This window comes from Macrotis lagotis, chromosome 1 (genome assembly GCF_037893015.1).
Source record: "Macrotis lagotis isolate mMagLag1 chromosome 1, bilby.v1.9.chrom.fasta, whole genome shotgun sequence".
In the NCBI taxonomy this organism is placed as follows: domain Eukaryota; kingdom Metazoa; phylum Chordata; class Mammalia; order Peramelemorphia; family Peramelidae; genus Macrotis; species Macrotis lagotis.
In genome coordinates, this window is record NC_133658.1 from 541,722,019 (window position 1) to 541,735,253 (window position 13,235).

The window sequence follows — 13,235 nt, forward strand, 5'->3', positions numbered from 1 at the left end:
TATGTGCCCTGCCTTTAGGTTTCCCTTTGCTTTACCACAGGAAAACTATTGGGTCCTTTTCAAGCATTTTCAGACCCGCCTGACAGGAAATTTTCTAATAGCCAGAATAGTTGGTTGGAGAGTGAACTTCTAGGGGCTTGGTTTCCCTTTTTAACTCGGGAACATTACAGTCAGAAATTAACATCATGGTTTCATAACCATGTTTAAATTTTGGGCCTTTCGAATTCGTTCTATCCAGGTAAGTTTGTTTGGCATTTTAATGGAAAATGTTTTGCTTAGGACTAGCCAAAATAACAAATAACAGTAGACTTTTAAAAAATACATTGAATTTTCTTTTGTTGAAAGTAATCCTAATATGTTTTAGATGAGTATGGATATTTTATTAAACTTATTTACAGTGACATGTAATTAGTGATATTACATAATAAGTTATATAATGTAGTTCCATTTATTTTTTTAAATTGTTATCTTAGTTGGTATTGACATTAAAGAGTAAACATGGACAAATACTAAAAATTCTCATCATGAAGGTTTCATCTTCATGGATAGGTTCAAATCGTACTTTTTCTAGAATTGTTAATTACAAAAAAATTTGAAAGCAACTATCTAACTTTGATTTAAAAAATAACTTTAAAGGTATATTTAATATTAAAATTTATTTATTATGTAGCAATTTTAATTGTATGTATCCATGAGTCTCCTTAACATCTACTTTCAGACATTTTAAAAATTGTTTTTTTGAGAAAATGAGAACAGTGCTTTCTGAAAGATATTACTATTCAATATAAATGTTTATATACAGCATAGCAGTTATTAGAACTACCACTTCATAGATTTTTTGCAACTTTTTTCAACTTTAGACATAAGAAATTAGTTTGCGATATTTCATAATCCCATTTGAAGGAAAAAGCCAAACATAAATTGCAGCAGATCTGTAATTTAAACTCATTGTAGAATTAGTTTCCCCTTCTCTATTTTGTGATTAACCAGCCAGATTAAATTATATATCTATATATTTTACAATCAAGTCATTTGAGTGCTTTAGGGAGGGGAAATGGTTTTGTTTGTTTTTATAAACATAGGTCATCTTCTGGAATTGTTTATTTTTTCTATGGAGATAAAAGTATTTTCATTACAGTTAGGATGTAAGTAAAAGTTGAATATTTTCGTGAAATCCTTCTGTGTTGGATTTTTTGCCTATTATGCTATTCAAAATAAAAACGAATAAATGGGGGGAGGGGGGTTATTCTATATTTATAATCCTTTATTAGGTAGTACTTGTATGTTTTACTTAGAACTTTAATGGTGCTTAAAAAAACTCAAAGCAAGTTATTATAGAATGTAAATGCATCTAGAACATTTCCTGACTCTAGGCAGGGGAGGAAAAAGGAAATTATGTATGCAAGGCGTAGAACAATTCCAAATGTTGAGTCATCCTTTTAAAATCAGTTAATATCACCCCTGTTAAGTTTGTTGCCCTTAATATCCGCATACCAGAATTAGTCTTATGTAATCCAAGTAATCAGGATTTAGCTGCTTGTTTTAAAAAATATTTTTAAGTTACTCTTCTTTAATAAATTTTAAAATAAGAAAAATAAATTTCCTTGCCTTATAGCTCTGGAAAGAGAACATTTAGTCTTGCATGTATGGCTGTATTTTTTCATTAGAAGATACAAATGTTAACAAAACCAGTTCTATGGTTTGAGCATATGGCTGCCCTAACTAAAAGTTTTGGGGCACAGATACCTCCAAATAATCCTTTCCCTCATTTTTTTCATTTTGTTTAGAATTCTTATTCAATTTCTTTAGGATCTTCTAGATGTGTGCTTTTTTAAATTAATCATAACTCTTACCTAGGAAGTTTGACAACATGGACTATTTTATCCAATAAAATAGAATATGGCACAGGACATATAAATAGATAAGACCATATGTTTGGAAAAGGTCTGAAACATGGTAGTCACTTACGCTTCAATGTGGTGTCACAAAAGCACAAGCTTTTGAAAGTCTCAGGAACTTAGGTTTAGAAAGTTAGAAGTCTCAAAACTAAACAGAAATACAACAGGATATTAATAACTTTGCCAACTTCAGTTTTGCCTAGTATGGGATCAGCACTTTTCAGATGTTCTTTAGAGAATGATACATAGAGCTAACTAAAATAATTTTACATTTATATCACATAACTCCAGGTTCAGTGTTTAATAAATTATGCTTTCCTACCTCACTAGCATACCATATACTTCAAGTGTATATCTGTGTTCTGCAATTACAAATACAGAGTGAAATTTAGAGACAAAAGGGAAATGGTTCCAGGCTTCAAGGAGTTTGTATCTTATTGACCGGAGGAGGGGAGGATACCCAGATAATTAAGTATGGTATCATTTAGAGTAGGAGAGTGCAAAATATGGAGACTAAGTGAAAAGATGATATCTACACTGAATCTTTTAGAGGGAAAAATGATGATTTTAAAACAGTGAACTAGGAACAAGACTGGGTACTATGGATGGATGGAGTAAGCATTAAAATAAGAGAAATTAAAATGTGATTGAAGCAGAGGAGAGGATCTGGAAATGACAGTGTAAAAGCAAGGAGTATGCTAACATAATCAACATAGGGAGGCTTTAGGGGAGATTATGTATCTTCTGAAAAGTTCAAGAAAAGAGTGTGAATTCCGTAAGTAAAGAAAATAGAATGTGAATGGAAAAGTTTAATGATAGAACATGTTTCCAGAAGATTTGATAAAAAAAATTGAGGAAAAGGATGAGTTATGGAGTGAAATATAGCAGGAGAAGGAGCAGACTGGTGACCCTGAAGCACAGTGTTTTAAAGGAACAGCATGTGGCTATTGAACAATCAACATTGAAAAATAGCGGTTTATAAAGGACCACCCCATTCTTTAGAACACTCTGGTAATAGGCACTTTATTTTTCCTGGCAAATTTGGGTTAATGTTCTAATTAAATAAAAGCTTAAAATGTGAATTTGCACTCAGCTCCAGTTGAATAAACTCATACCAAGATAAGAGGAAATGAGGTAGTCTCATAGGAACTCTTCATATAGAAAATTCACTCAGTGCCTAATTGGACCCCAAGACTCTGGTGAGGGCCCAGGTATGCCAGACCAAGAGGTCTAGTAACTGTGATGTACATGCTGTTAAGACCAATAAAGCCTGCTTGGTATGGACAGATAGTTAGAAAGTGACTGTGCCTATGATTTCTGCTTTTATAATGAAGAAACTCCCTGTTGTAGCTCAACACCTACTTTTAGAGTGTGTGAGAGAGTTACCTAAGGTACCAAGTAAAATCAGTGCCAGCAGAAATCAGACTCAGAACTTGAACTTAGGTCCTCTTTACTTGCATCCACTATAGCCATCATGTCTCTCAGAAGTGATTGAGGATGATAATAAGCAAATTTACAAATTCTTTTTTTTAAACTATACCTCCTTTAGAAATGAGAAGTATATAATAGTATTGTATATACATAGACTTGCTTTTATAGAGAGAAATGTGCTTCTATTTTTCTTTGGACATTCACATAGTATATATCAGATGCAAATATTGTTCTTTGTTAGGTCCTTTATGTCATTGGAAATTTCTGAATCTCTCCAGCTTCATCTAATATGTGAAGATAAGTCAAATAGTACAGTGGTTTATAGCTACCTAAAGGTTAAAAAAAAAAGTTTGCTTTCTATTCCTGTTTAGAAGACTAAGGATCCTTGAAGTTGGAAATTGCTCTAGACTGTGCACATTTGGGGGATACAAATAGAAGATTAAGCTGATAACTTTTACTGTTAACCTACTTGTGGTCTCACATATATCATTTGTCTGGGTTTGACACCATAAAGTTTAAGACTTGTTAGAATTTTAATGAGAGGGAATCATCTTTAATTTTAACTAGTATATCTATTAATGCAAAAGAACCTAATATCCGTAACTATCGCAGTGAAGCAATGAGTTAACTTCATCCTTGCCCTTGACTGCAGGCATAAAATAACTCACCCAGATTTAGGAGTATACTTTGTCATAGAAGAGTGACAGACACTAGCTGTGTGACCTTAGACAACTCACTTAATCCTGATTGCCTCAAATTCAGAGCTATCTCCAGTCTTCCTGATTCATATCTGGCCAATGAATCCAGATAGTTCTGAAGGAGAAAGTGAGACTGGAGACTTAGCATAGCACTCCCATCATTAAAATCCAGTATATGTGCTTGTCCTGGCATCACCTCCCTGTTGTCATGGTCTCCTTCAAGAATGAAGGACAGGGGCGGCTAGGTGGCGGTGGATAGAGCACTGGCCTTGGAGTCAGGAGTACCTGAGTTCAAATCCGGCCTCAGACACTTAATAATTACCTAGCCATGTGGCCTTGGGCAAGCCACTTAGCCCCATTGCCTTGCAAAATCTAAAAAAAAAAAGAAAAAAAGAATGAAGGACAAACATTATCATCATCGTCATCAGAAGAGTGAATTTTATCTCTATAAAATTAATTGACACTTGCCAGAACTTAAATCTATAGTGTCACTTCTGACTACCAAAGACGTTGTTTATAAGTACTATGCCCTAATCACATATACTACTGTTCCTTGTTGGTACAGAATAAAAGCCAAAGGAATAAATAAATGTGCTCATATCTGAATTGGAGAATGCCACATGGCCTTAATATTTCCTTGTCTTGCTTCCCAGCATCTTAGACAAAAGACCAAGCAGCCAAATATTAGAATCCACCTACAAAGAACCTTACTCCTCCTTGACTTGCAACTTTCTGAATCATTAGTTTTGATCAGCATTCCTGAAATATAGTTGTAGAAATGCTAACAATATGACACACAGAAAGGGAATAAGCATTTTTAAAAGGAAACAAAATTATTGCATTTTTGCAGATGATATAATGATTTACTTCATGAACCAGAAAGAAATCTAAAAAGTAATTTAAGTAAAATAACAGAACATAAAATAAACCAAAAAAAATCAATAATCTTTCAGTATCTTACCAACAAAACTCAGCCAGAAACAACAATTAAAGAAATTTCTTTCAAAATAATAACAGAATGTATAACATTTCTGGGAACCCATCTACTAAGACAGATGTGGGCATTATATGAGTTCAGTTAGACAACTTTTTTTTATAGAAACTAGGGAAGATTTAAATAATTGAAGACCCATTAATTGCTCATGGTTGGGTTGTGCCAATATTGTAAAAATGAGAATACTCCCTAAATTAATTTTTAAGTGCCATACCAATCAAACTAGCAAAAGGTTACTTTATGGAACAACAAAATAGAAGTTATTGAGGAACTAAAGGTCAAAAATATCAAGGAATCAGATCTTAAACTATGCTCAGTTCAAATTTGGCCTCAGACACTTATGACCCTGGGCAGTTGTCTTAACCCCAGTTGTTCTTTCTACCCCCTAAAAAACTATTATAGTTAGAAAAATTTATCATTAAAACAGATTGGGTAAGCAAGGCCCAGAGGCAGCATAATATAACAACATCATTTATTTGATAATCCCCAGGATAGCAACCACTGAAGTAACAACCACTGTTTGATAAAGACTTTGCGAATACTGAGGGACAAGGTGACCAAAATTTGATGATGATGATGATGACGACGACGACAACAACATGTAGCACTTATAAAGAAGTGTACGTGTAATTTCATTTGATGCAATAACCATATGAGTTAAGGGCTACCTTCAATTTACAGATGAGGGGATGAAGGGGGTGAAGATTAATGTGACTCACTCAGGGTCAGATAGGGAAAAGATATCCAAGGTAGAATTTGAACTTGGCTCTTCCTGACTTCAAATCCATTGCTTTTAGCTACTGCACCATCTTAGTAATCAGTCCTCAATAAACTCTACATGGATAGATGTCAGTGAGAGAGAGAGAGAGCACGCATTGATACCATAAGAGGAGCAAGAGGAAAAGGTGCCTTTAACAACTTTGAATAAAGCAAAGAATTCTTTCATGTACTTATTCTGGTCCATCTCTTCCTCAATTTTTTGTTGAATGCTGGCTCAACTTCTTTATTTAAACATTTTTGGGACCAAGCTAATAAGAGTTCAGATATCATAGTTCCATTGTCATTGATGTTAAAAATAGATCACTATAGCTTTGTTCCATTTTCTGCCTATTTCTTGTTCTCTTGCAAGTTTCATGCGTCCTCTTGGAATGATAGGGTTTATTTGGTCTTCATAAGCTTTTTTTTCTGTTTTTTTTCTTTGCAATGAAAAGGGGTTAAGTGATTTGCCCATCCGTGGTCACACAGCTAGTTAAGTGTCTGAAGTCAAATTTGAACTCGGGTCCTCCTGGACCAGTACTCTATCTGCTGTGCCACCTAGCTGACTTTCAAATCAAGCTTTCTTGACACTTAATTTAGTCTCTACTTTATTTTCACCATTTCATAGGGTGATGCTTTTATTCATTTTACATCATTATTCTCCAGAGTGTTTTACAAGTGAGTTTGTATTCTAAAATGAAATAACTTTTGTCTACCATAGGTGGTCAAGAAATCTTGTCACATCTTGAAGGGTTTCTAGGCTCTTTTGGCCTATGAGAACTACTTTGCACAGAGTTAAACTTTTTTTTTTCCTTAAGGATTTGGAGTATTTATTTTTGATCTGGAGCCTAACTTCAACTCCTTGGGGTTTTTCCCCTAATATTTTATTGATTTGTTTATCCAACTATATTAACTAAATGTAATAATCATTTTCAACAATCATTTTTTACTAGGTTTTAAATTCTAGGTTTTTTTCTCCTCTTCCTTACCCCTACCTGCACTCCCTCCCTCACAGAAAGCAATTTAATATAGATGCTCCTGTATATATGTGTGTGTATCTATATATATATATATATATATGTAATATTATAAATATAACCATGCTAAACACAGATCCATATTGTGTCATGAAAAAAATCAAATCGAAATGGGAAAACATAATACTCCAGACAACTTTTTTAAAAAGATGTTAAATTTTGCTTCACATTTAAACTCCACAGTTCCTTCCCTGGATATGTATGGCATTTTCCATCATAAATCTTTTAAAATTATCTTTGATTATTGTACTGCTGATACGAACAAGTCCATCGTAGTTGATTATTACCCCATATTGTTGTTAGTATGTATAATGTTCTGATTCTGCTCACTTTACCTAGCATCAGTTAATGAAAGCCTTTCCAGGCTTTTCTGAAGTCCCATCCCTCATTATTTCTTATAGAACCGTAGTGTTTCAACACATTCATATACCACAATTAGTTCAACCATTCCCTAATTGATAGGCATCCCCTCAATTTCCAATTCTTTGCCACTATGAAAAAGGCTGTTAAAAATATTTTTGTACATGTGAGTTTTTTAGCAGGAAAAAGTGATAATGAAGGTCAGTATCTTTGGTTTTTTCATTTTTTAATACATTGGGTTGAAGCAGTTCTATTTATGTGCACTGCTTTCTTACCTTCATCATTTCTGCTAATTTGATGTTGATTTTTTACCTTCTTTGGGACTAGGTGTGATCTGTTCATGGATCACTGATTGTTAAATTAATGCCATACTTTAGTGACCAGTGTCTTGAAGTAGATATCACTTTTTCATGATATTATTTGATGTTCCAGTATCCAACATTATTCTGTCTAAATAGAAAGTTTGTCTTGGGGGGGGGGGGGGACCAAAAAGCATTCATTATACATAATCACGAGATTTTCTATTAGCTTTTTGGTGTCTTTATTCATAAACTTGATCATATTTCCAACATGATTTTTTAAATCATTTTTTAGGGTCTTAAAAGAATTTTTCTACTTTCCCCTCTGCAGCAGATGTTAGCCTAAAAGTTGAACTTACCTTTATTGTGATCTGTTTGCTTATGTCCATCATGAAAATTATAAAATGAGATCCATGAAATGTTGTTTCTTATGTTGTGTTCTATGTTTTACAATAAAACCAAATTAGTTGACTCTTTTGCCTCTCTAATGAGAATGTATAAGATACCTTTCCAACCTTTACATTTCAATTCAATTTCCTTAGTCTAGTGGTTTGATTTACTGGGTAATGTGGTTCAGTACTTACAGTCATATAGATTACAGAATTTACAACTGGAATTGACTTTAGAGATCATCTTATCAATTTGTTGAACAGTGAACAGAGATTTCATATTTGAATCCTAAAAATTAGTTTAAATTTATAACTTGTCTAAAACCACTCCTCTTTGTATACTCTGTTTCTTTTCCCACAACTTTATTGTATTATTGTTATAAAAATAGAAGGGGTCTGAACAGAACTGGAGACCATTAAAATGTTTTCTTTTTTCTGTGGGTTGCCATGATCAAAAATATTTATAGGTTAAGAGTCGATCTATAATTTGATGAGACTTTCTAATGTTTAGTTGGGGTGAACCTCAGACTTTCTTTGGGACATTACTCGAAGACTTTGAGATTGATCAAACCATGCTCATGCATATCCTTGTCCCTCCATGTCAGGAATTCATTCCCTCCTCACCTCTACCACTTAAGAACTTCATTTAGAGCTCAACAGTTATTAGTTCACTTTGTTGAAGTTACATTGTGTAATTTTATATACTTTTTATTTACTTATGAGTATACATAGTATTCCAACAAGGTAGAATATAAACTCCTTGAGAGCAGGAACTATTTCAGTTTTGACATATTTCCAGCACCTGTTATAATTTTCACACCCAGTAAATATGTAATAAATTCCTTGAATTTGTGTTAATGTCATGAACAGTATTGATATTGATATCAGTGCTTATTTCCTTGTCTACCTTGTTATCCCTTGTTGTAACCATTCTTTCTATATAAAAGTTCATTTGTTTCATTTGAGTTTTGTTCCTTAAAGTCTACCAACTTGTGGGGGCGGCTAGGCGGCTAGGTAGCACAGTGGATAGAGCACTGGCCCTGGCTCCAGGAGTACCTGAGTTCAAATCTGGCCTCAGACACTTAATAATTACCTGGCCTTGGGCAAGCCACTTAACCCCATTGCCTTGCAAAATAAAAATAAATAAATAAAGTCTGCCAACTTGATAAAACTTTACTTTCAAATGCTGTTTTACAGTGACCATAGCAAAGGTTTTTTATTTGCCTCAACAGGATGAAGGCAGTATCAAAGAAATTGCAATCACACATCATGTAAAAGAAGGACATGAAAAAGCAGATCCCTCCCAGTTTGAACTTCTAAAAGTACTAGGGCAAGGATCATTTGGAAAGGTATGTTATCCTTATATATATGGTAATGAAAATTTGGTGTCAGGTACTGTGGGATTTGGAAAATATTTTGTTTAAAAGAAGCAACAATATATCAATAACTTTCTATGATAGTAAATGTAGTTCTTAAATAATAGAAAGCAATTGGAACTTCTAAAAAGCCTAAGTACATTTTACTTTCTGAAAGCATGATCTCTATAAACTTTTTTCTTAAAAGGTTTAAAAAGAAAATAACCATGATACCATCTTAACTGATGAACATTAATTTTTTGCAGTCTTATTTCTCTATATTAATGAATTTTAGAGCTTAGAAGGAATTTTCCATTTTTTTCTGGTCTGGCTTCTTTATTTCATGCAGAATTGTGGATGTAATATATGTTACATTATTTTATTGCTCCAGGTCAGAACATCTGAAAGAGTATATCAGTTTGCACAATGTAGAACTGTCTCCCTAAGAATAAAAGTCTAAAGACTCCAGTTAACAAATGTCCTTGAGTTGAATGTCTGTTTGTTTCATCATTTTGTTACCAGCACCCTAGGAGTTAGGAGTTTTTTCTCCCTAGATTAAAATTTGCAAACTTTATTACAAACCCAGAATACCCATTATCATTCATCATCCCACAGTCAATCTAGGCCAAAAATATTTTATAGTGAAAGTAATCATGTAAGGATTAGATAAGTAGTACAAAAATAATAGCTAACATTTACTCATGATTTAAAGTTTGCAAAACATTTTACAAATACAGTGTTAATCTTTTTATCCTTATAACAACCCCGAAAAATAAGTGCTATGAATATCTCCATTTTACAGATGGGGAAACTTGAGACATAAAATAGACTTGCACAGAATCACACAACTCATAAGTGTCTGAAGTATATGTGAACAAAATTAGCCAGAGCAGCTAGGTAGCACAATGGATAGAAGGGAATCAGGACCTGAGTTCAAATTCAGCCTCAGACTTATATGAGCTATGTGACTCTGGGCAGGTTACTTAACCTTAATTACCTCTCCCTACCCCTATTCCCCCCCCCCCAAAAAAAAAAACAAACTTAAGCCAATACTTAATATGTCAACAGCTCAGTGAGGATAGAGTCCCTAAAGATGGGGGAAATCATTTAGAATATGGGAGAAGGCTTTCTTATTTATAGGCCAGAGCAGAAATAATAAAATACCCTCAACAAAAGATAACTTTTAGATGAAAATCCTAATTTTCTCTATTCACTATTTAATTTACATATATTTGTTAAACTTTGGATTTGTAAATATCCATTCCTGAATAATCTCATTAGATGATGTACCTATCTGGATGAATCTAGACATGAACTATCTGTTTCTTAGCTATGTGATTCCTACAGATTGATTAAAAGCAGAAGCTCCAAGAATGTTTCTAAGAGTCTTTTTAAAGATTGTGCCATTCCACCTGTTCAGTGCTTTAGCCCCATTGCCTATGGAAAGTTTTTTAATGCACGCTTTGTGTTGAGTCCCTCCTGTAGACCTTTGAAACATAAGAAAATCCATTCCTGTTTTTCTAGGACTAGTGATATATTTTGGCTCTTTGCTTCTCCTTTTCTTCCTTTCTGATTGCCTGACAATAAGAAAAGCTAAAAATTCTGTTTTCAGCCATGGGTACAGTTTGCTAAAAGAATGAAACTTGCCTTAAGCATTGTTTCATGATAACATCAATATATTGTTTTTTTAATTTGTTATAATCCTGTAATAGCTTATTTGTAACATTGTTCTTTTGAAATTAACTTCCTGTAGCAACTTTTCAGCTAATATTAAAGAAGGTTTTCCCTGTGGTGACAAACCCCCCCACTAGGAGTTTGGATTATCTGTATATCTTATTTCCATGAATCAAGTGGAGTAGACTTTATCCACATGTAATAAGTTTTGAAAACAGCCAAAGTATTAATAAATAGATTCATCACGTTCAACTTTCTGTTTATCTCATGTTTTATCTAGACACTTTTTGCTTTGCATACATTTGACTCCTAGGCAGGACCTCTGACTTATGGGTCTGCCTCCAGGTGGGATTGGGGAAGTGGGGGGGGGGGGCAGGAAGAGATGGGTCCTGCAGAGGAAAGGTCTGCAGAATAGTCTATTTATATTATGTCAGAGCTTGGCTATGTATATTTTATTTGTTAGAACAGTAAGATGATAGCTTAATCCTAATTAAATACTTGAAATCTGCTTAAATACAAAAGTGATTCTTAATAACAAAAATATTCTGTTGTCCTACAGTAAAAAATTATAAATGAAAACTATATCCTATAGTCCATTTGTATAAAAATTTTTTCAACAGATAAAATATTAAAATGGAAACATTATTATAATTTTTATCAAATTATCTTGTAGTTTAAAGTTATAGGATTTTGCTATCAGTAATTGTTAACTTTGAAAAGATGTAATTTTTCCATAATTTATCTGAATCCACCTCAGAATAAATTGTAAATATCCTAATTACGTTATATTTAGTTTGTTGAAAAGCAATATTTTTTAATGTTATTTGAAACTTTTTATGGGTTTTTTTTAATCAACTAGGTATTTCTAGTAAAAAAAATCTCAGGATCTGATGCTAGACAGCTTTATGCAATGAAAGTATTGAAAAAGGCCACACTGAAAGGTAAGTAATGATGTTGGATTTCTACTTAATAACTTTTTAAAAATTTATACCAGCTTTTCATAATCTGTTTTTGTTTTTCTAATTAAGTACAGTTTTCTTTTGATGTAATTTTTCTCTTAAGTCTTTGTCAAGATGATCTGAAAGCATATGGAAAGTAAGAATGCAGATGCTTGGCTTTAGAAGTGCTAGCTACTGATAAATTGTGCTCTTAACAACCTACAAGACTACATTTATAGGTTTGATTCATTTAAATTGTTCAGATTTTTTTGTGTACCCAGGGAATCTCAGTAAGCTACAGTTTTTATAATCTGAGTAAAAATAATAGATATACCTTTTCAATTTTGGTCTCTTAGTGTATATATTTCAATTAATAAATACCTTTCATTCTGATCTCTTTTCTAAAGATTCTGTCTAAAGCCTATAATGATGATGATTCTTATGGAAATTTGTAAAACATTGTTATATAATGGAAGATTTGGAGATCAGGAGATCTGGCCCCTATCACAAATTAAGCTAGAATTTTGAGCAAGTCCCTGCACCACTTAGCCTCAGTTTCTTCATCTATATCTGAACTGTATTTTAGCTCTAAAAATAAAATTCTGTAATAACTTTTGATTAAAATTAATATTTGGTTCTGAACCAACTGTTATAGTCCATTGGGGGGGTATTTGTTTTTTTCCTGTTTTAAAGACAGTTATCTCTAATATGCAGCCATGTGAATTTTAGTGTTGTTCCTAATAACATAATTGTTCCTCTTCATTATACTTTTCCTTTTCTTTGATCCTTAAGGAGTGTTTTTATTTTTTTTTTGTTTGTTTCTTTTTTTTTTTTTTTTTGCAAGGCAAATGGGGTTAAGTGGCTTGCCCAAGGCCACACAGCTAGGTAATTATTAAGTGTCTGAGGTCAGATTTGAACTCAGGTACTCCTGATTCCAAGGTCAGTGCTCTATCCACTGTGCCATCTAGCTGCCCCCAAGGAGTGTTTTTAAAGAATAACTTTACAAGAAAGATGATTCTTTCTGTGTAGTTCATGCAATGAATTAGAGGGAGAAGCTGGCACAAACGCTTGTTAAAATAGTCCAGGTATTAGGTAAATCCTAGGGTGAGATTATATTTATGGAAGTGCAGGGAAGCAGAACTAAACATTATTTTTAAGGAAGAAAAATAGAATTTGGCAGCCAAATGTACAAAGGAACAATGAATGTGTAGTCATTGATTTCAGGAAAGTAACATGATAAATTGTATCATCTTAGATGCAAAATTGAGTTAATTTTAAAGTAAATTCACTCCCACCTCTCAAAATACAGACATTAAGTTTACAGATTTTTCTATTGAACTGATAATTCTAATTTATATATATTTTGTACTGTATCGAGTACTTTTTTTTAGGTTTTTGCAAGGCAA

General features: G+C 33.0%; 1 protein-coding gene across 5 annotated transcripts in view; it reads left to right on the forward strand.

Annotated features, from left to right (window-relative positions):
• The window catches only part of RPS6KA3 (ribosomal protein S6 kinase A3), a 98,553-nt gene that overhangs the window by 35,461 nt on the left and 49,857 nt on the right, over positions 1-13,235 (forward strand). For 4 of the 5 annotated variants that reach the window (XM_074214267.1, XM_074214265.1, XM_074214264.1 and 1 more), the window contains 2 exons: positions 9,095-9,211; positions 11,751-11,832. In XM_074214267.1, the coding sequence (XP_074070368.1) occupies positions 9,095-9,211; positions 11,751-11,832 (199 nt within the window). Of the gene's footprint in view, positions 1-106; positions 239-9,094; positions 9,212-11,750; positions 11,833-13,235 lie in introns of those variants that run through there. The other variant, XM_074214268.1, reaches the window with a different exon arrangement.